The 22884-nt window shown below is 41.4% G+C and overlaps 1 protein-coding gene across 1 annotated transcript in view; it reads left to right on the top strand.

The window, feature by feature from the left end:
- Positions 1 to 4963: 4963 nt before the first annotated feature.
- The window catches only part of b3glcta (beta 3-glucosyltransferase a), an 87571-nt gene continuing 69650 nt past the window's right edge, over positions 4964 to 22884 (top strand). The window contains exon 1 of the mRNA XM_031297385.2: positions 4964 to 5218. Within this exon, the coding sequence (XP_031153245.1) occupies positions 5020 to 5218 (199 nt within the window). The 5' untranslated portion in view covers positions 4964 to 5019. The remainder of the gene's footprint in view (positions 5219 to 22884) is intronic.

The following is a 22884-nucleotide window of genomic DNA, read 5'->3' as shown; positions in this document are numbered from 1 at the left end:
ACAGAAAACACTGTTCACAAACTGCTCCAAACAGCTCTATTGTAGTCCAGCCTTTACTTCAGAGACAAACGTGGTCACTTTGGAACACACGTTATAATGCTCGCCTAGCTGCTAGCGTGGCACGCCCTCATACTCTGCTTCTGACTGGCTAGTAGTCCTTACCTAGATACTGTCAGGGCATGCCCTCATACTCAGCTTCTGACTGGCTAGTAGTCCTTACCTAGGTACTGTCAGAGCACGCCCTGATACTCTGCTTCTGACTGGCTAGTAGTCCTTACCTAGGTACTGAGCATGTGCGACTCCCAACAAAGATGGAACAGAAGTGAGATGTCTCACTCTGTAGCTAAAACAGAGAGCTCAACACACAGGGTGAAAAGAGGAGCTGCAGCAATGTGCAGTACAACAAAAATATAGTCCATCCATCCATATTCATCCGCTTATCCGGTCTCGGGTCGCGGGGGTAGCATCTCCAGCAGGGGACCCCAAACTTCCCTTTCCCGAGCCACATTAACCAGCTCCGACTGGGGGATCCCGAGGCGTTCCCAGGCCAGGTTAGAGATATAATCCCTCCACCTAGTCCTAGGTCTTCCCCGAGGCCTCCTCCCAGCTGGACGTGCCTGGAACACCTCCCTAGGGAGGTGCCCAGGGGGCATCCTTACCAGATGCCCGAACCACCTCAACTGGCTCCTTTCGACGCGAAGGAGCAGCGGCTCTACTCCAAGCTCCTCACGGATGACTGAGCTTCTCATCCTATCTCTAAGGGAGACACCAGCCACCCTCCTGAGGAAACCCATTTCGGCCGCTTGTACCCTGGATCTCGTTCTTTCGGTCATGACCCAGCCTTCATTACCATAGGTGAGGGTAGGAACGAAAACTGACCGGTAGATCGAGAGCTTTGCCTTCTGGCTCAGCTCTCTTTTCGTCACAACGGTGCGATAAATTGAATGTAATACCGCACCCGCTGCGCAAAAATATAGTGTTTTTTGAAAATTAAACCATGTAAACCTATTCTTATATAACCTCTAAATACAATTATGAACCTGAAAATGAGCATAATATGAACACTTTAAGTAAACCAAAATTAAGTGAAAATATCTCTAAAACCCCTTTGCACACTATCTGCTCAGCACCAAACAGCAGACAGACAAAGTTGGTGACTAGCTGGTGAACATAGTGGAGCATTTAGCAGCTGAAAAGCCAAATATATTTCCCTTAGGAGTTGGTGGAGACCAAAACAGAGTTAAAAGGTGAACTTTCATTCATCAGGTGGACACAAACAAGACTCAGTAATGCTTATGTTGATCCATGCCTGCTGGATTTGTAAATAGGCAACTGTTTGCTAACATGTAGCCGTATCAACTTTAAGATGATAATATTTCTGTGTTGTTTAAATCTTGTTTCAGTTGCCCCTAGTGGTTAAAAACATATACATATAACAACAACAGTTCAGGTTCAGTGCAGGTTTCAATGTCGGAAAAGCTTTTGTTTTCATTAATTCTTTAACTTTTACTTTTGTTATAGAAGAATAACTGAGATAAAGATATTTAACATTACTGATCCAGCTGTCTAGACCTGGATCTGAAAATATGAGAGAATTAGAGGAAAAAGAAAACATATCACATCCTTTTCTAGTTTGCATAATACATCTTTTTCTTCGAGATATGATGTATTATCCGTGTATTAAATGTATCATCAAGGATCTTGTGAAGGTGCTCTGGCATACATTGCATTATTAATAAAAGTCTGCATACTTTCAAATTTGTCATTCTTACATTTTTTTCATTTATACATTATGTAATGCCATTGTTTTAGCCGTTCCCTACCTGTTTTATAACTTTCAAGAAGTGAGAGATCTATCTGAGGCTGGAGTTTGCCACATTAAACACCAATATATAAAAGGGACAGAGTATCTTGTGGTAATTGAGAGTGTATACTAAATAGTGACAGAACAAGGCTTTTAGCTGTGCATTTTAGGTATAAGTTGGTTGGGAGTGAGCCATACTGTATTAGTGCAGACTTGTTTGTGCAAGCAAATAAACTGTGACATAAATTACAAAAAAGGGAATGAGCCGTATTGTACAGTGCGTGCATACAATTCCATTTTGTACAGTCCCTCATGTAATTTTTCACTTTGATGTTTATAAAATTATTTTGATGGGATACCGTTTATAGAAGTCAAACCCACAGAAAACCTGCAATTTATCATCTACACACACACGCGCGCACGAACATGCATGCACACACACACACACACACACACACACACACATGCACGCACGCACACACACACACACACACACACACACACACACACACCTGAACCCCTCTTTATCTTAGTTACAAAGTATGAGGCTGTGCAATTTAATGTTAACAAACAATAAGAGTAATAATAAGTATCCCAGGGTAGGTTATACACACCACATGTATTTTTTGATTACAGTAACTATTAGCACTACCCTATAACTTTATTAAGCTCATAGATTCAAAGAGAAAAGTGGGAGCTCTGAATTATTCAGGAATGCTCAGTGAATATAAGCACTTATAGAGGGAGGAGAGAACGGTTATGTTGAAAGTGTAGGACAGAAATATTCTGGGTGGGAAGCATCCTAATTATAGGTCACGGCTATCCACAAATCCACGCATTTTAGTTACACCCAGGCTATAAAAAGAGTGTCATGTTGAAGTGAAAACGAAAAGGACATTAAAACTATTCAACTTTCATACAATTTTCTACATATCCATGTTGAGGCTTTCATCAGACAAAACACAGCTGCTTCAGTGACAGCGAACTGCAGACACAATCTCTTCTTTTGCCAGCAGACTGTGTTTCTATAAAATAAAGTAACCGTCACTGTCCACAAATGTGCCCTTTCATTTACTTTCTCTGGAGACAAAAATCAAGGATGACTTGCTTTTCTTGTTTTTAGCTGTGGGAGAGACTTGTTCATACTCACAAATCTGGACAGATATGTCAAAGTGCATTTGAATAAATGCTGCCTTCCCAGGATATCAGGATGCTGTTTCTACAATGCACATTACAGAAAAGCTGTGAAAGTGGAACGCCCATGTTGCCAAATGTGGCATTTATGCGGCTCAGAACACAGAGGTCACTTAAGTTAATGCTATTCTTTCAACTATATACAATCAAAATTAGACCATGTTTTCATTTTCAGTATTTGTTGGAACTTAAATTGTTGCACATCGCATTGGTGTTTTCAATAAACTACTGTAAGTAAAGCATCCTTACAGACAGTATTGCTTAATCAAAACTAAAGTGATTATAACGCACATATGACAGACAGTGGGCATGTTTTAATGTTCATTTTCTATCATTTAAAAGCTAAATCAAGCCACCACTGTGATCAGGGCTGAGACATATCTCTCATTTCTGCAGGATCATTAAGCCGTCAGCTTTATTACAGCCCTCAGAAAACCATTCCCTTCAAATGATACATTTCATAACTGAGCAAATCTGTGAAAGAAACACAATTTAACTTTTTTTATATGCATATCTTTGCAGAAGTCCTGTAACAGGAAACTCACGTGTGACTAAAAACCCTAAAAATGTTTCGGTTAAATGTAGTTGTAACAATAAGCCAGCCAGACATGTAAAAATGTCAAACTAGAAACTCAGTAAGCATATTTACATGCCCAGTACACTTGCGTGGCTGTTTTCAGTTATTGTGGTTAATTAGGCCACTGCTCAGGTTGAAGTTATGCTGGGAATAAATGATGTAGCCAATCTGTAATAACAATGATACATGTGCAAGTTGTCACACTTTAACAAGTACAACTTAACGCAAAAGAAAGTGAGACAGATGTCCTGAGAATAGGTCTAATGAGGCTAAATAAGTGATGTCTGAAGACACCTGTGTGGGTGTACCATGGGTTTGTAGGGGTCTTGCTCTTAATAATTTCAGTTAATAAAGTATGACTTTAGTAGACACAAGTCCTTCCCAAAAACTGAGACACTTTTAAAATATCTAGGTCAAAAAAGGATCGATAAGATGTTCCCTGTGGCTTCTCCAAGTGCAGCACAGTATCCCACTGAGCAAGTTTCTGACTGGAAGGCACTGAGGTTAAATCATTCAAACTGGTCTCTACTATACAGAGGGTATCACTGTCAGGGACATGAACTGTGAGCCCTGACTGACATTTTTCACAACAGACAGTTTGACTTTGCAAGAAGAGCACAGGTGTTATTTATAACAGTACTTACTGGTAGACCTAAATGGAATGGAGCCATTGTTAATTAATGCAATTAGTTCCACCTGTGCCTTTCCATGCTAGTTGTTCTACACAACTTACAGGAGGACTTTACATTATATTGATTGATTCTGGTAATCTATGTTTGGTTAGCAGTGTGGTCTTTGAAACAGCATGTAGGTCATGCGGTGATATTAAATTTACATGTAGGCTAGTTCAGGTAATGGAGAAAATGAAATGTGAAAAAAGAAATTAGTGGCTCTTTGGTGGCTAGTCAAAACATATTTAGAGGGTGGGTTGAGCTTGGGGAATATTCTATTAGTTGGTGGACAGAAAATAAATCTACAACTACTTTGATTATCAGTTAATAGATTAAGTCATTTTTTAAACAAAAAGGCCACACATTGGTTGCAGTTTCTCAATTGTGATGTTAGGCTGCTTTGCTCAGTTTTACATCACTTTAGCCTTTAATTAATATATTTGAGTGTTGGACTGTTGGCCAAACAAAACAAGTACAAGAAGATGTCACAACGAAGATGAGCATTTTTCAGTTTTTTGTGTGGATAATTTATTAATAAAGCGATTAATCGACAGAGTAATCGTTAATGAAAATAATCCTGATCTCTGAAATCCTGACTACGGCCCTGTGATTAAAGTTCTCTCTGTATAAATTGGAGTTGTGAACAAACCGCGCAGCTTGGACCAGTAGTTTCACCAGAGAACTTGAAGGCAGCAGCGGCAGTATGTGCCTGCTAGCTGAGCTCAGTGAACCCTTCCCGCCAGCAGAGCGCGTCCCTGCGCCTCGTTCAGAAAATGGGAATGCCTCCGAGGCAGAGCACAAACACACTCCCCGTTTTCCGTGAAACTATGAAAAGGGAAAGCCCTGTTGTTTTTAGTCAGAAAGCCCATGCACTGCGAGCTTTCTCCACCAACTCCACTGCTTCCAGGATGCTGTCGAACAACCCTCACATCGGGCACAAAGTGGCAGGCTGTTTGCTTCTCCTCTCCCTCTGTAAGTACTCACTTTACTTTCTAATCCTAATGTCGGGGGGCTCGGACCACACAGCTGTGAGGGACGTAGAGGCTACTGACACCCTCAACAGTGAACAGTTTGTGCTGTTTTAAAAAGGGTGAAGCTTGTGTTTTGTAAAGAAGCGACAGCGGAGCGCTGAACACGGCAGCGGCGAGAAGACACGAGCTGTGAGAGTGTTTCCCAGAAGTGTTTGAGAAGTGCGGAGCCATGATTTGACTCAACTTCCTGAGGAGTTGAAAGGCGATTTGCACGTAGCTACTGGTTGCCATGTGGGTTTATGAAAACCACTGACTGTACGTTTACAATAGAGTTAATCACAGGAAAAGGGTTGAAAGTCCTCTCCATCTGTTCCCAATCGCGACAATCGGTGTCACTTCGTCGCTGCACTAGTCTAGTGGGAGTCCAGCCCGACGATGAATGCACCCCAGGCTATAGCTACTGTAAGCTTTACCAAGTCAGATTTCTCTCTGCCAGTCTGGATGTGCACCAGGAATTTAGCAACAAAAGTAGAAGAGTAATCGACATACTTTATGTATTCCTCTTTGTTGTCAGAGAAGGGATCATTCAGGCCTACCAGCTAATTGAAAGAGTGTCATTGTACTTTTATTTAAAAAAAAATAAAAATAAAAAATGGTTGCATTTGCTGCAGGAACATGTAAAATTGTAGATAAATTAAATTTTGACTCACCTTCCATGGTGTTGATTGCCATAGCCTTTTTAATGGCTTAAATGTCAAATATTTCGAGTGAATTTAATTTCACTTGATAAAAGCATGTTTGAACCACTTCAGGGCATTGCATACAGAACTATATCTTTCATCATTAAGAATAAATATCTTTACATACAGTATGTCCTGCACATAGAGAATCTATTCAGTGATGTGTCGTGTCCATTGGGTGGGCTGCAGCACATTATGTGTGGCTGCAGCTGTGGAGAGAATTACAGTGAGTGACCAATATTGCTTTGGCCCTGTGTTCCATGTGGATGTCCTCCTGAGCAGAATGAGATAAATGCTGAGCGCTGGAGACTCTGCCTGCCTACTATAGCTGGGACTGAAAATTATCACTGGATAGGATCTACAAATAATTAGCTTTAGTAGGCTACTGCAAAAAAGGGCAACATATATTCCTGGGTAAAAAAGCACAAGTAAACAGATTACAGGCTAATAAAGTATCTATAAATCTTAAACTGATTTATTATTAATTGGATTAGACCTAGGTTAATCAGTTTTTAACCTACACCTCTTTTTGTGGCTTCTGCTTGCTTTACACCTGATCGTGCTTGTGTAAAAAAAAAAAAAAAAAAAAAAACTTGGTCTCTTTATTTCCCAGAATTATCATTTTAAAGTTCTCTGGGAATGCAAGAAAAGTTGTCACATATCAGTTAGGATATGTGACAACATCACTTTTACTCTTAATTCCTGGTTGTGGGTCAAAAAAAATCACACACATCTGTGTTTCAGTTTAATTTGTGTTTAACAACTGGATATGGGTGAAATATTGCATTTTTAGTTTTCCTGAAGATGCTGCACATTGAACAAAAACATACTTAAGAGCTACTATTCAAGCTTGTGGATATGTCCAAAATATAGTGCAGTATGGGAAGCCAGAAACACTGGTGCAATCCTCCGGTACCCTGTACACGAGCGAAGGCTGTTTGTGTGTTTGTCACTGAGTCCAGCTTGTTTAGTTGGACATCAGAGTCTGACAAGACTGCTTGTCTGCTTCCCCTGTATGTAATATTCATGTATCGAACATCAAGGCGCAGCCGAGGTCTGGAGAGAGTCCAGTTTGGTGACATTAGGGTGCCACCTCTGCTGTTTTTCATTGATGCCGTCGATGAGGCTTCAACACACTGTCATTTCTGATGTGCACTGGAGCGGTGACGCAGTCGGGATGAGAAAGTTAGGGGCTACAGCACTCTTTCTGAGTCCTCATGGGCAGCATTTCAATTGTGGCACTTGTGGTAGCTCCACAAAGTCTGCATGTGATTGATATAGGTATACTCCAATGATGTACGATATTTGGGGTGGAGAGAGTACTGTACACAAATTGTGGATTACGTTTTTAAAGCTGCTTTTAATGTTGTTAAAGTGTGGTGAAACAATCAAAAACTGAGGAGGACACGCTGTTGGATGCTGTCCTCCTTTCCTACTTTTTCTTCAATGCCTAACAAATCTATCTCTTTCTGCTTGAGCAGCACTGGTTGAAGCCTGAAAATATTGTTCCTAAGACACCTCAATTCAAGTGTCTTGGGGTTCCACTTCAAAGTGCCAATAAGGACTGTAAGATTGATGTGGCTGATGATGGTAAGGAGAGAGCTCAGCCACAGAGAAAAGCTCTCCAAAAACTGAGCGCCAGCTGTTTTCACAGGTTTTGGGTAGTGATTGAAGGACTGAGATCACAGACACGAGCAGCCGCGTTGAGTTTTCTCCGCAGGCTGGACGGCCTCACTGTGGGTGAGACGGTGAGGATGTCTGTGATTCAAGATGGCTTCAGGGTCCAGCTGCTGCTGTGGCTCCCACACACTAAAAGGATTAGAGGTCGACCGATAGTGGATTTTACCGATACCGATAGCTAGGTTGGGCCGTATTTGCCGATAACCGATTAATCGACCGATAGTATTTATGACTTATACAGTTGACAAAATACATACATTGTTTCAAAAAAAGTCCAGACACTTTTGCCAATAATTAAAATAATAATGTCATATTTATTGATATTACACCCACAGCAATGCTACACAAGCATGTGTGTTGTCTAAAACAGTTCTCCTACATATTTGGAGTCATCCAGTGCAAAAATAAACATAATGGGCATTATAATTCATATAAAGGACAAACAATCTCAAAACAGTGACGCCATTCTTCTCTTTAGAACGGTTTAGAACGGTAACAGACGATCTCTGACCTGGAGGGATCTATCTTTCCCACTATACTCTTTGTTCTCGCTTGGATGCCCATATAAGGCGTAATGTGTGACGGACCTGCCTTCCCATTGGTTGAAAACATAAACAAAGGCATCATGGGAGGTTCCCTTGTCGGTAGCACCAAAGCCCATCTGTCGGTACACGATCCGTTCTGCCTGCACGATCCGTTCTGCACATGCGCAAGATAATACTGTTTTACGTATCCATACGACCTGCACGATCTGTTCCACGCTAGCCTATGGCTAGCCTCCACCGGGAAGCTAACGTTAGTTTAGCTAACAGCTAATTCGGCTAACCGCTAGCTGACAGCTAGATTCAGTCTAAAATAACGTTAACTCAAACGTAATGGGAAAAGCAGGCTACAGCTAAATTAAGACTTCACAGTAATAACAATAAAGACAAGTATTGAGTGATTGTATTTTAAATGAGCACAAGTAAAGTAGAACTGACGTAACAGCTGTTATATATGTCAACGTTTATTTTCAAGTTTTATTTTGAGGGTCTTTTAAAGTTATTACATGCTGTCTCAGCTAGCAGTTAGCCGAATTAGCTGTTAGCTAAACTAACGTTAGCTTGGCTGTCGACCGGAAGCGTGGAACAGATCGTGCAGTGTCGTAAATCCTCGTACAACCGCGCATGCGCGAACATTTTGCGCATGTGCAGAACGGATCGTGCAGGCAGAACGGATCGTGTACCGACACCATCTACGGAAAGCCGTTCCACTCCCTATTAAGCCCCATTGTACCTACTTTGGTTGCAGTTCCACCAGAGTTCCACTGGGGGTGATCACGGTCCAGTGCAAAATGAATGGGACCCTATGGAGCTAGACGGCTAAATTTGTCTCTTTCGCCTGATTGTCGATGAGAAATCTCAGATTTGATTGTAGTTTTTGCAAGTTCAACATGGATTATAGGTCAAAAGTTGAATGACCGAGTACTTATGCCCTTTCGATTTGTTACAGGTTGAGTCGTTGTTGCCCATAACACGCTAGCATTCTGCTAATGAATGCTGATTGGTCAGTGAAGGACTGATTACGATCGGAGATCCCGCTTGACGGCATCCGAAACAGAACCAGAATGCCAGAGTGAATATTTCGGCGTGGTCTTTAAAACATTAGCAAACCTCTTTCTAGCACGTGTATTAACAGGGAGAGCCTAACCTGTCAGCTGTGTTGTCGATGCCTCGAGAGAAAAAAGGAAGCGACTCAAAGCTTGCCGTAAAGCAGAATCTCTGGCCGTATATGTGTATGACGTCATTGACATTTTAAAAGGCTTTTTAGAACAAAAAAGCCACTTTAAAAAAATCTAACACCCAGCAGTGTGTATTTTCTTAGCCTCCCCTTTCAAATGCAACATTCAAATTACTAGACAAAAAATGATATCCTGAGAAAAGTGGATTTTGAGGGGTATAGCTCCATAGAGTCCCATTCATTCTGCACTGGCCTGTGAGCGCCCCCTATATGGAACTCTGGTGGAACTGCAACCAGTTCAGACGCCGGAAGTAACGAGAGAGTGGAACTTCTTCCCTTATTAGAAATTCTTTGGTAGCACCTACTGTCTATGGGTAGGAATGACCGAAAACGTGATGAATTATGGACATCAAGTGGATAAATCTTGGATGTAACAGTTTGGATTTAATGCTCAACAACCCCGAAAAAAGGCACAAGTTCCAGGCTGGATAGAAAATCACCTGTAAAGGCTAGAAAGACACCAAAGACACCCCCGTGACGGCTAACTCGTTAGCTTTTAGTCTCTACGTTTAACTGTTATTAAATTATCTAAATATGAATCAGAGGTGCCGTTTGGGATCGTGGACGAGCCTTTAGGGTTCTGATTCTGACATTTGGGTCGGACTTGCGTTTATTTTTGTCAGTGTTTTAACCGCTTGAGGTAAGTTAGCCTACTACTAATGTTTAGCGTCATCTCAGCCTCGAAAATAAACAAACATACTGTTGTGCTGTTCTTTCTCTACTAATGCAGCATCTATTCAACACATTAATAACTTTATAATGATATGACAAAATGTACTGTATACATACCTTTTTGCTGTCGATGCTTTAAACGAGCATCTGATGTCAGCCTTCTCCGCACAGCATGTGCTCTCCGTGCAGCGCGCAGTAACACGTGTCGAAAATAAACAACACGAGGCATCATAGTTTTTATTTCGCCTCTAGAGGCCGCTATTGTAATGCATGATGCCAGCAGACCCTTCTCAGCTCTCGCGTACTGTGTAATGAATGACAGCACGCGCTTCTCAGCCGCTCCAGCAACGGACGCAACCATCGGTATGGATTTTTGCCGATAACGATAGTTCCACCAATCAACTATCGGTGCCGATTAATCGGCAAAACCGATGAATCGGTCGACCTCTAAAAAGGATCCAGTTGAAGAGTATCAGGCACCTCGTAAAGATGCTGTCCAAAGAGGCCAAACTCTTTCACATTCAAGATGTGCTGGAGAGATTACTGTATGTCTCTAACTGGTTTGGGTGTGCTCGAGGATCCCACAGGAAGAGCTGAAAGTCTCCCTTTGTGCACTTGCCTTTGCAACCCTGTCCTGGATGAGCAGCTATTGGCTAAGGGATGGATGGATGGATGGATGGATGGATGGATGGTCATGATATCAAAATTTTAATTTTTTAAAATAAATCATCTGACAGATCAATTTAGCATTTTAGCTCCACTATTAGCAGGACTGCTATCTGGCAATGGATTTATATGTGATTTTTGCATCAATGTGACCTAGTACTTTGATTTTCAGGTATTTTATTGCCTGGATCGGCTCAAACCATGACTTTCACATTTACTTTATCCTTGGTCTCACATTGCCAGACCCTCCTCCACAGCGCTGCGCTAGTCCACACAGAATTCCTGGATGGGAGAAAATCCACCAGAGGTTAGAACGCCAACACAAAGACAGAGGAAGGGGACGGGCATCCGGCCGAAATAAGGGACTTCCGGCGGAATTCATTTTTTACTGCACACATTTTGATGGTACATGATAAAAAATATTCCACATCATTTCTTGGTTCATTTGGGGACATTTTATTGATACAACTTTTTTTTGGGGGGGTGGGGGGCTCCCCCCCCCCAAAATATTTTTTTGTTGCCCAAGAGCAACGTTGTGCAACAACGGTACAGAATCATAGAGCAAATTATGAATTCACAGTTAATAAAACAATGCTCAGAGAGCAATACAAAATCACAATTCTTTTTTAAATGTCAATTTTAAAAAAGCAGAAAGGGAAAATCACCTGAAACACATTTGCATTTTGGATTTCATACAGACATAGGTTTATATCATGTAGTGAGTTGTGTCATGTCATATACTTCTAGTAATGAGAGTTCACTCCGTGTGAAACTTCAAAAAGCAGTTCTTCTCTGCTGTGAAACAGAGGTGTACGTTGCACTTTTTGCACATCACTTTGGGTGTTCCTGTGCACCCAGGAACCCTGCATCTTCCCTTCCTGTCACACATTATTTGCCAGTGTGAGACATTGTCCAAGCGGACATCCTGGTTAGGGATGGGAGCCGTTGGTCCCTGCTTCCTCCTCTTCTCCTCATACTGTTGGGAGATCCCACCACTGGTTCGCCCTCTCTTCCTGGCATCTTTTTTGGATTTGCACAGGCTGTGTGCAATTTGGGACTTGAAGGCGTAAAGGCGCATGTGGTCTCTTCTCTAGTCTATAAAAATATATGAAAAGTAAGTTTCCAATGCCGATGAAAACACAACAAGAATAACTACAACTTGTTATTTGACTCCTATTTTTTATGCTGTCTATTGTATAAACCTATCATTTGAACAACCTAGCTACTGTCAGAACTTAAGAAGTTATTTTTCACTTCTGCTCAAACCTTTTTCTCCATTCCACTCCTCCTCACTGTCACTGCTGTCTATCTCACTGTCCTCACTGTCAGATGGGATTTGCCTAACGAGTGGATCCTGCTTTTTACTACCATAGAACAATCTTGTGTCCATTTTTCTGTAAAAATGTGTAAAAGAAGTAGAATTAAATAAAGAAAATAGAACACAACTTTAGTGAGAGCTTATATTGTGCACTAATACATGCAAACACATTGTCTGCAAAGACACCTTGAAAAGAACCCCCTTGTCGCACAACGTTGCCCTGAATTTCAATAACAGAATTTCTGAACATGCACAATAAAAAAAACCTCCAAAAACCTAATAAAAGGCATCTCTACACCTTCTTTTACACCAACATATTTTTTTTTTTTACAGTTAATGTCATTTTAAATAAGATTACTAAAGCAAATAATCTTACCTTCTTCTCACCCCATGTGCTCCTGTGACCAAGTGTCAGAAAAGGAAGTCCCGCCTTCAAATGGTGCTTGATAGTTGCTCCCACATCTTATTGGACTGTTCTTTGATACTTTTTGGAAAATTCTAATTAGTTGAAATCATTTAAAAAAAAAACAAGTACTGGAAATGGGGCCTAAGCAAACTTTCTGTTGCCTGAGGGCAACGCTATACTGTAGAGGGTTAAACAGCACCTTTCAAAACATCTGAGGAAGTTGCATATTAAGCATCCTAAGTTTAAAAAAAAAAAAAAAAAAGATGTTCACTGTATCAAGAAAGAGCGAGAGCTCCAACTGGAAGCAGTAACTGGAGTTGTCAGTATGGGTTCTTCTGCTTGAGTGGAAATAAAAAGTTTGGATTTAATATGACAGTGCCAGATGAAGCCTGTGCTTCCTGCATGCCTAACATACAAATCAGATGCATTGTTACAATTGTATGTGCAGTGCAAACTGTGTGCCATCTGTGCCAGTTCTTTGAAGAGCTACTTTTATTATTTGCTGCCTCTGTCACTGCAAAGTGGTTATCCATGAAATAATTATAGAAAGAAACACTGGCATTTTGTGATTAACTTTACACCAACAAAGAAAAATGGGTTAAAGCTGCATTAAGTAATTGCTATAAATAAGGACCAGAGAGTGAAATCTAAAACTCGCAGTAACAAACCTGTATCATCTTCTTAAAATGTGTTCAGACTGAACACAAAGCCCATTTTAAAGGGATAGTGATTAAACACAATGGAAAGAAGCTAACAGACATGGGCTGCGGTCGAATAGTCAAATTTGCTTAGGAAGGTTCCTAACGGAGTGAAATGACCCGGAATAGTTGAGTGGCTGCCATGATAAGAGCCGTTCAAATTGTCTAACTCCCAATTTCCACCGGCTGCGGAACGTCTGCGGATCCGCTCCTGAAAGGCGGTGGAGTCATTAGGTTTCCATTAAAGTCAGTGTGTGTATTTTCTAGTGCTGTCAGTTAAACGCGTTATTAACGGCGTTAACGCAAACCCATTTTAACGCTGTCAATTTATTTAATTTTTTTAGCGCGAGATTAACGTTCTTTTTGGCCTAGCAAACTTTGTAGTTTTTTTCACATGCTGTTGCAACAACTATTAACGTTAGAAAAACTACAAAACCACACCGGATCTAGCTAGACCGGAAAAAAAAAAAGACACACTTGTTTGGGCTTGCGAGCCAGCCAGAGAGTAGTACATACCTGCAAACTAGTCGCTTTTTGGTGAAAATCGCCGTTTTGAATGGGGAAAATCCACGTGAATCCTGTAGATCCGAAGAGTTTTTATTTAGGGGGGGGGGTCCGAGACCCGGTGCTAATACGGCACTGGTGCCTTAACGACCGTTATCTACCGGACCGAATAGCAACGTGGATTCCGGTGCCTTATTTAGGTGCCACTTAAATGCCTGCGCTTCTGTATTTCACTGGAGAGGTTTCTAACACCAGACTGTAGCTGCCGCTGTCTGAAAAACACAGACTCAGCCTCGCCTGCCTGCCTCGTGGTGCATTCAAAGTTATTGTAAAATACCCTTTTCCCATCCAGTGCTTGTTTTCGCGTTTTGTGCTCCTTTTTTTTTAGATCGTTTTTATTGTTTTATATTTTTGAACATACAGAACAGACACATTTTTTCGTTTTTATATATATATATATATATATATATATATATATATATATATATATATATATATATATCTATCTATCTATCTATCTATCTATCTATCTATCTATCTGTTCAGGCACCGTTTTAAAAGTATCGTTGTATCATGTTGATAAGAGCATTAAAATGAGAAAAAATAATGGGACAAAAAGAAATCAAGGGACATTTAGAATAGAGAAAAATGTGCGATTAATTGCGAGTTAACTATGACATTACTGCGATTAATCTCGATTAAATATTTTAATCATTTGACAGCACTAGTATTTCCACTGACTGCAGAATGGCTGCGTCCTGACTCCGTCCCAGCTCCGGCGGTCCGCAGTCCTCCTAAAGCATCTGGTTCATTTTCAAAATAAAATACACCATGCTCACGGCGGATCATATTTCCCTGCACTACACCTTGAAAACACAGCACAGAGTTGTTTCCCCTCTACTCCTCTGGATGGAAACAAACTGGTGTTGGTTTTGTGGTTCTATTCTACGTGAATTTGTGAGATCTCGTGGGTCCTCGTGACTACAGCTGTCAGTCATGGCCACAGCCGTGCCGCACCAAATCCGGACCTGGTGGGTATTGAAGGACAGCGTAGGATGGAGCCGACACGCAGCGGAGCCGATCCGCAGCCAAGGAAAGGTGCTTCACTGCTTCCTTTGTTACCTCCTTTAGCATAGGATACATTGGACCATCCTTTACGAAAGGAAAAGAGATAATGTCATCCCACAAGTCCTTGCAGCAGCAAAATTTAAAGCGACACATCACCATTTCGCCGTTCATAATCATTATAAGGTGCGCAGTAGCGCTGTAATAATTTATTTTCACCCTTTCTAGAGTCTCTGTAGGCTATTGCGTTTAAATGATGCATTGTAGTGATGTATCAGTGTTTTCTTCAAAGATTTACTCTAAGGATGAGCAAGGCTGTTTTTCAGTAACTGTAAATGTTTCCAAGCGTGCAGTAATGTCACTGTAGCTGATATCATGGGATATTTGAACAGCAAAACTAAAATCTGTAGTTATTGACTTGGCAGAAAAAACATAACTCAACTTTTAGCGTATGAAATAATCGATGGCGTTACGCTGTTGACTGCTGTCCTCGTGCGTAAATGCGCACAGTATAGTGGACAGCTCTGCTCTGTTTACAGTTAAGAGAATATTGTCCTCATTAATAATGTATTTCTGTCACCCACTTGCAACCATCTAACCCTTATAGCATAGAATATGTAGCCTACAGTAGATTCGTAGGTCTAACGTGTTCTGCTTATCTTGCATACATGTAACAATTATTTTCATGATCATCATCCTAATCAGGATTGATGTGGATAAAAATGAGTGGACAGGAGGGTGAGCTGAACCAATAATGAAAATAAACTTGATTTGCTGAACACCTTTTTATACAAGAAACAGCCTACAGCTCAGTGCTTTATAATAACAGAATGACATGCAGTGAGTGCTTCACATGAAACGACATCATTTTTGCAAAATAAGAAGGGGAAAAAATGGTGATGAAGTCATATTTTCCACGGGGTTGTCCACGTTTATTAAGCCTGCATGAAACATCACGTTTAGAACACTCGGGGCAAAGTATTCCAGATGCGCTTGTTTCGCCGGCAGACCCACGTCAATAACATTGCCCACGCATGACTACAGCCGAGTGTAAGGACAGTCGGATTCTCCTCGCACTGCGGTTGTCTTATCCTATTTCCTTTTGAATTCTCCTTCACACCTTTCCTTGACCTCATGGCGTTTACCATCGTGGTTAAGGAAAAGGACTTAGGAGGTCATTTTTTGACTTTTCAACTGCAGCCATGGTTTTGTTCGATGCAACACAAATTGAGGGTGGACAGGTCTGCATGAGTTTAAAGTGTTTCTTATGAGCTGTGTGACTCCACGCCTTGAATGCACAGAGATGAGAATAAAAGTGAGAGGAGTCATAACGGAAAGATTGGTGATAAGTTTTGAGTTTTTTCAATCCCAGTCTGAGCTGTCACACTTTCAGGGGCACAAACCATATCGCCTGACAAGAGCATCCATATAGAACGATTCTGCAAAACCCCAGAATAGGTTCAATGACAATGTCTAGTTTCATCTAATGCCAGCGTTTGAAAAATTCTCACTTTATGCAATGTCTGTGCATGGTAAAAAAAGTCAGTAGACATGGTTAAAATAGAAGGGCAAACCTTAATTGAATAGTTGTGCCAAGTAGCAAACACCCATCTCCTACATTAAAGTCTTACTTGCGAAACACCCATACACACTATACTTTTTGCCTCATTTCTGCCTACACATAAGGCAAACTTCTTCCTGCATTGGCATTAACATTGGCATTAGAGTCACAGAATCATCCAATATACAGTGAGGAAAATAAGTATTTGAACACCCTGCTATTTTGCAAGTTCTCCCACTTAGAAATCATGGAGGGGTCTGAAATTGTCATCGTAGGTGCATGTCCACTGTGAGAGACATAATCTTAAAAAAAAAAATCCAGAAATCACAACGTATGATTTTTTAACTATTTATTTGTATGATACAGCTGCAAATAAGTATTTGAACACCTGAGAAAATCAGTGTTAATATTTGGTACAGTAGCCTTTGTTTGCAATTACAGACGTCAAACGTTTCCTGTAGTTTTTCACCAGGTTTGCACACACTGCAGGAGGGATTTTGGCCCACTCCTCCACACAGATCTTCTCTAGATCAGTCAGGTTTCTGGGCTGTCGCTGAGAAACACGGAGTTTGAGCTCCCTCCAAAGATTCTCTATTGGGTTTAGGTCTGGAGACTGGCTAGGCCACGCCAGAACCTTGATATGCTTCTTACAGAGCCACTCCTTGGTTATCCTGGCTGTGTGCTTCGGGTCATTGTCATGTTGGAAGACCCAGCCTCGACCCATCTTCAATGCTCTAACTGAGGGAAGGAGGTTGTTCCCCAAAATCTCGCAATACATGGCCTCGGTCATCCTCTCCTTAATACAGTGCAGTCGCCCTGTCCCATGTGCAGAAAAACACCCCCAAAGCATGATGCTACCACCCCCATGCTTCACAGTAGGGATGGTGTTCTTGGGATGGTACTCATCATTCTTCTTCCTCCAAACACAGTTAGTGGAATTATGACCAAAAAGTTCTATTTTGGTCTCATCTGACCACATGACTTTCTCCCATGACTCCTCTGGATCATCCAAATGGTCATTGGCAAACTTAAGACGGGCCTTGACATGTGCTGGTTTAAGCAGGGGAACCTTCCGTGCCATGCATGATTTCAAACCATGACGTCTTAGTGTATTACCAACAGTATCCTTGGAAACGGTGGTCCCAGCTCTTTTCAGGTCATTGACCAGCTCCTCCCGTGTAGTTCTAGGCTGATTTCTCACCTTTCTTAGGATCATTGAGACCCCACGAGGTGAGATCTTGCATGGAGCCCCAGTCCGAGGGAGATTGACAGTCATGTTTAGCTTCTTCCATTTTCTAATGATTGCTCCAACAGTGGACCTTTTTTCACCAAGCTGCTTGGCAATTTCCCCGTAGCCCTTTCCAGCCTTGTGGAGGTGTACAATTTTGTCTTTAGTGTCTTTGGACAGCTCTTTGGTCTTGGCCATGTTAGTAGTTGGATTCTTACTGATTGTATGGGGTGGACAGGTGTCTTTATGCAGCTAACGACCTCAAACAGGTGCATCTAATTTAGGATAATAAATGGAGTGGAGGTGGACATTTTAAAGGCAGACTAACAGGTCTTTGAGGGTCAGAATTCTAGCTGATAGACAGGTGTTCAAATACTTATTTGCAGCTGTATCATACAAATAAATAGTTAAAAAATCATATATTGTGATTTCTGGATTTTTTTTTTTAGATTATGTCTCTCACAGTGGACATGCACCTACGATGACAATTTCAGACCCCTCCATGATTTCTAAGTGGGAGAACTTGCAAAATAGCAGGGTGTTCAAATACTTATTTTCCTCACTGTAGATGTAATTTCTAGGTATGCTGGGTTGAAGGCACAATCTGCACACTACAGCTAACCTTGGCACGCAGCACTCATGCTGTGTTGAATGTGGACTGCAAGAAAACTCTGCAGTCATCAAATTTGCATGAATAAAGCAAGATGAAAACTAACTTTGTGTTAAATTTTAACACACCTTAATGGCAGAAACAGGGCGACATGAGAATCCCATTTGAGTCCACTTTGTCACCCCCAGTAGAAGTCCAATATTTACTCATCGTTTATCTCTCATTTGATTTGCCAACTGTAGAGGAAAAAACGTCTCCTTGGCTTGCTAAATGTTTGACTGTCCTCACCAGCCACTCCACACCATTTTTCTTTGCCATGCAGGTAGCGTTCCTGTACAAACTCCAGTGCTGGGAGCAGCTGTCTATGTTTTCAGAAGGAGTTGGTACGACAAGCTGAGTTCAGTTTTAATGGCCCTCAGCTTGGGGACCAGTGCAGCTCCAGTTTGTGTTCTTCACTATTCAACCTCTTTGGAAGCCTTTAGTTGTCTCATTTTGCTTTGAACACTCACACATGGATGTGGTGATTATCAGAGCCCTGTTAAAAGCTGACACTGACTGCCAATTAGCATTCATGTTAATAGAATACACCTGCCTCTGTTAATGTGATTTAGTAACTCAAAGTACTTTCATGTGTTGTCTCCATTTATTTCCACTTCCGCTGTACCCATTAAATCCTGGATGATGTGGAAAACTCAGTCAGGCACAAACCAACTGTCAAACAAGCAAACCACTGCATAAATACTAATATGAATCATTTCTATGTAGTTCCTTAGAAGCAAATGGCGCCTGGCAGAACTTTCACATTGAACAAAGAGGAATTGTAGTCCTGTAAAATAGTACACCTATTCCAACCTGATTCCCTCCCGTGGTTATGAGCACAGTGTTTCCTGGCTAATTGCATCGGACGTCTGCTTTAGTTACAAAGACAGTGTTAATTGAGAAGCTTGTTGAAAAGCATTCAGCTAAACCATTCAGATCTTTTAGCATGTAGAGTGATTTGCAGAGTTTCTAATCAAAGCATGCAAGTTCCCCTTGGTGCGGCACAATTGAAAATATGGTTGGAAACAACAGACTTGATTATGCAGGCTGAGGAGGCGATGAGATGGAGGTGCTCCCATCAGCACTACTGACATTATGTTGGGAGTTACTCCCCCTCTCCCTCTATGTGTCTCTACTTCTCCCTCTCTGGGGTGAGCCATGAAAAGATGGGAAGTTTGAAGTCTGTAGCAGAATGTATTGGGAACGTATTCCTGTAGGAAGCTTTGTGTGATGCCAGATGACAATGTAGTCTACTTGCTCTACGTAGCTTATGATTTGCTGGGTCAGATTTTGTGTTGTGAACTTAGGCTTCATGCACATTAAACATTAGACAATAATGTGTTTAGTCTGACTTTGGTTAAGCTGTTTTTTTGTTACTGATAAAAAAGGAGGGAGTGTAATGCAAACATTTGTACTGCATTCATGTGGTCAGAATAATCAGAAAAATTTCTGAGTTTCCTACTGGGTAATGCCGTGTGAATTTTACACTGCATTACCATTGTGAGATAGGGCATGCCTTGGTAGAGGTCTGTGCTCTTGGAGTGCCCTTCTAGTTTTATATGCTACCATAAGCTCATATCATTTGTCACCGTAACATGTGCTTTCACTGCTATGTGATACACAAGCTATGTTTCCATCCACACGTTTTTATCCGAATTAAGTGATATCGAATGAAAAATGCCTTATGGAAACAGTAAAATTCGATTGAATTTCATGAATATCAACTCAAATGAAATATGTTCGGTCTCATCGGATTTTATCTTGATCGATATACGGCTTATGCGATAAACGCTGATGGAAACGTTATTTGCCGAATAAATAATTAATTGCGATTAAGTTTTAGGTCATTTTATGGTTGCAACCCGCCACAAAACAAAGAAGAAGAAGTTTTAGTTCATTTCCGCCCAGTATTTCCGCTCTGTTTGCACACATGGCGGGTGTCAACAAAGACAGATGGAAGTGGACGAACAAGGAGACGCACTACCGGGAGTGCCGACACAAATGTCCCTTATGATGCAACGATCGTCTACCACAGCCTGTAGTACGATTGATGGCCAGCCCTTTCTATTGACTAAATCCCTGTAGCCTTCAGCAGGGGGTCTAATCGGGACGTGAGTCCCGTCTATTGCACCATACACCTGTGGCACAAGGTGCGCTCTGGAGTTACGGAGCGAGATATCATGCCCCTTATCCACTCCAGGTATATATACCTTCGCATCATCCTCGTTCGTATGGCGTTGCACACGGCGTAAACACACCGGTGCACAGTGGTTTTGCTGACTCCAAACGTTTCGCCTACCACTCTGTACTCTGCGCATGGCGCCAGTTTGTAGAGCGCAATGGCGATACGCTTGTCGGTTGGAACCGGAGGGCGATAGCTTGCGACATCTGGGAAAAGGGACAGGCCAAAAAAATTACACAACAGGTCAAATGTTGTCTTGGTCATCCGAAAATGCTTCAACCAAAGGGTTTCCGTGAAGTGTCTCTGAACCACGATCTCCCAGAACTGTTTGGAGCGCTGTCGTTCCCACACCACAGGCCGCCTCCATTGTCGTTGGGCATTTACGTGCATCTGCATCTGCATCATCACAGCAATGTGTTGATAGCGTCGTTGTTTTCTTATTATAGCTTGATATGTCGCTATCAGCTGGCACATAAGCACTATTACAACTTGTGCAATATTGATCATTTGTTGATAGATGGCATGATCCATTTTGTCTAGCAAAACTTTGTTCGCAAAAGTTAGCTTGAATGTTGTGCGATTCAGTGCGAAAATGAATGGAAACACCTTAAAATGTCTAAAATCAATTCGATATACCAATTTGATCACAAAAAGGCATGTGACGTCATTACGCACAGGTTTTTATTCGCTTTAAAGCCGTTGGATGGAAACACACTTTCACCAGCTTTATTCGCATGAGTTTTTTTACCGAACTTCAGATAATTCGATTGACAAGTGGATGGAAACTTAGCTACAGTTACATCTCTCCATTAAACCCTCTGAAAGCAACAGGCTGGCCACACTCCAAAGCTGCATAGCTGATGTGAGACTGGATGTCACAAAACGTTTTGCAGTTGAACTCCTGACAAAACAGAAGTGCTTATCATCGGCCCTAAGCATCTCCGTAATCAACTCCAGCCCCTTCCTGGTCCCCTTATTCAAAATATCAAGGGCACTGCTAAGAACCTCTGTGTTATCTTTGACAGGAAGCTTTGGACGAAACGCACAAAGACATTTCTACAATCATGTTTCAACCAGCTCAGGAATATTTCCAAGATCAGACCTCACAGCTGGACTATTGTAAGACTTTGTTTACCTGCCTCAGTGCCCGAGATGCAGCTAAACTTCAGACTGTGCAGAACTCTGCAGCCAGACTTCTAACATAGACCAAACCCCCTTCTCCCATCACAGTTTTAGCCTACCTGCACTGGTTACCAATTTGTTTTTTTAAATTCATTTTAAAATCATACTCTTGACTGAGAAGGTGAATCAGGGAACTCTTAACCCTTAAATTCCATTATGCACGTCTGTGCTGCGTTTCGGCTGCGCTGTGGCCGCCACTCAAGACAATGCCTGTGATTCCACCAGCCACAACGCGGCGAGGCCCTGAAGCGGTCCTGCTCCGCTAAGAATATTTTCGAACAGAGCCGCGAGCGTTGCACCAGTCAGGCAGGTAATGGAACTGCTAGAGCGTCTGGTCAGTTTTCAAAATAAACACCCTGTGAAGACTCCCGATTGTACATCACTACACTATTTTAACAACTAAAACATTGCCAGAAATCTTTTATCCATGTCTTTCGTAACTGGACTAATGGAATAAACCATTTAACTATGTAGACTACTTACTTTTATGGTTGAAGCACAAATATCCAGGAAAAATGACCAAATCAACTAAATCTGCAAGTAAAGACCTCTGCTTCTGAACGCACGCATCTCGTTGTGTTGGTATGACGCACAGCTGAGGACGGAACAAAATCACGGAGCAGCTGGAACGCTTCACGTCCGCGCCTGGTGGAACACCCCCCCGTTTCCTGTCCAAAAAGGCCTCTCAGGTTAGGCCTGCTAGCTGTTCAAAGTCTAATATCCGCTACAGTCTTCCAGTTAGTATTTTCGATCAGCTGACACTGTTTCTGCTTTTAAACCCTGTCTTAAGACTTTTTTTTTTTTTTTTTTTTACAGACTTGCCTTTTCGCTATTTTTTTTACAGAATACAGCTATGTTGTGCAACCACCTCATTCTAAGTCTGTTTCAATAGTTTCACTTGTTCTACCTTTTTGCATTATTTATTGGAAAATTTATTTTATATGGTGTGTTGCTATTCTGCTGTTCTTGAGTGTTTACTTTCTATATTTATGACGTTTTCATGGAAAGCACGTTTTGCTCTTGGCTTGAAAAATACGATACAAAGAAAAATATTATCATGCAATAATCATTATATTATTACTATTGTTGTTTTGTATTATATTACATATTTAGATTATATTATATACTATTGTTATACAGGTGAAAATTGAGGCTGTTGAAATTTGATTAATAAGATGTCACTTTCTGCAGAAGGATTGTTGTTGTTTTTCTCAGTTTCTTTTTCATGAATTGGATTGATATGAAGGATCATCAGCAGCTGTTTTGTGTTTCCTCCCCTCTATTAACTGTAAACTGCAGAGAACAGTGTCCTCTTGCAGCAACAAACTACATTTCAT

Source organism: Sander lucioperca, chromosome 5 (assembly GCF_008315115.2).
Source record: "Sander lucioperca isolate FBNREF2018 chromosome 5, SLUC_FBN_1.2, whole genome shotgun sequence".
NCBI lineage: Eukaryota > Metazoa > Chordata > Actinopteri > Perciformes > Percidae > Sander > Sander lucioperca.
This window is presented reverse-complemented; position numbering and strand designations above follow the sequence as displayed.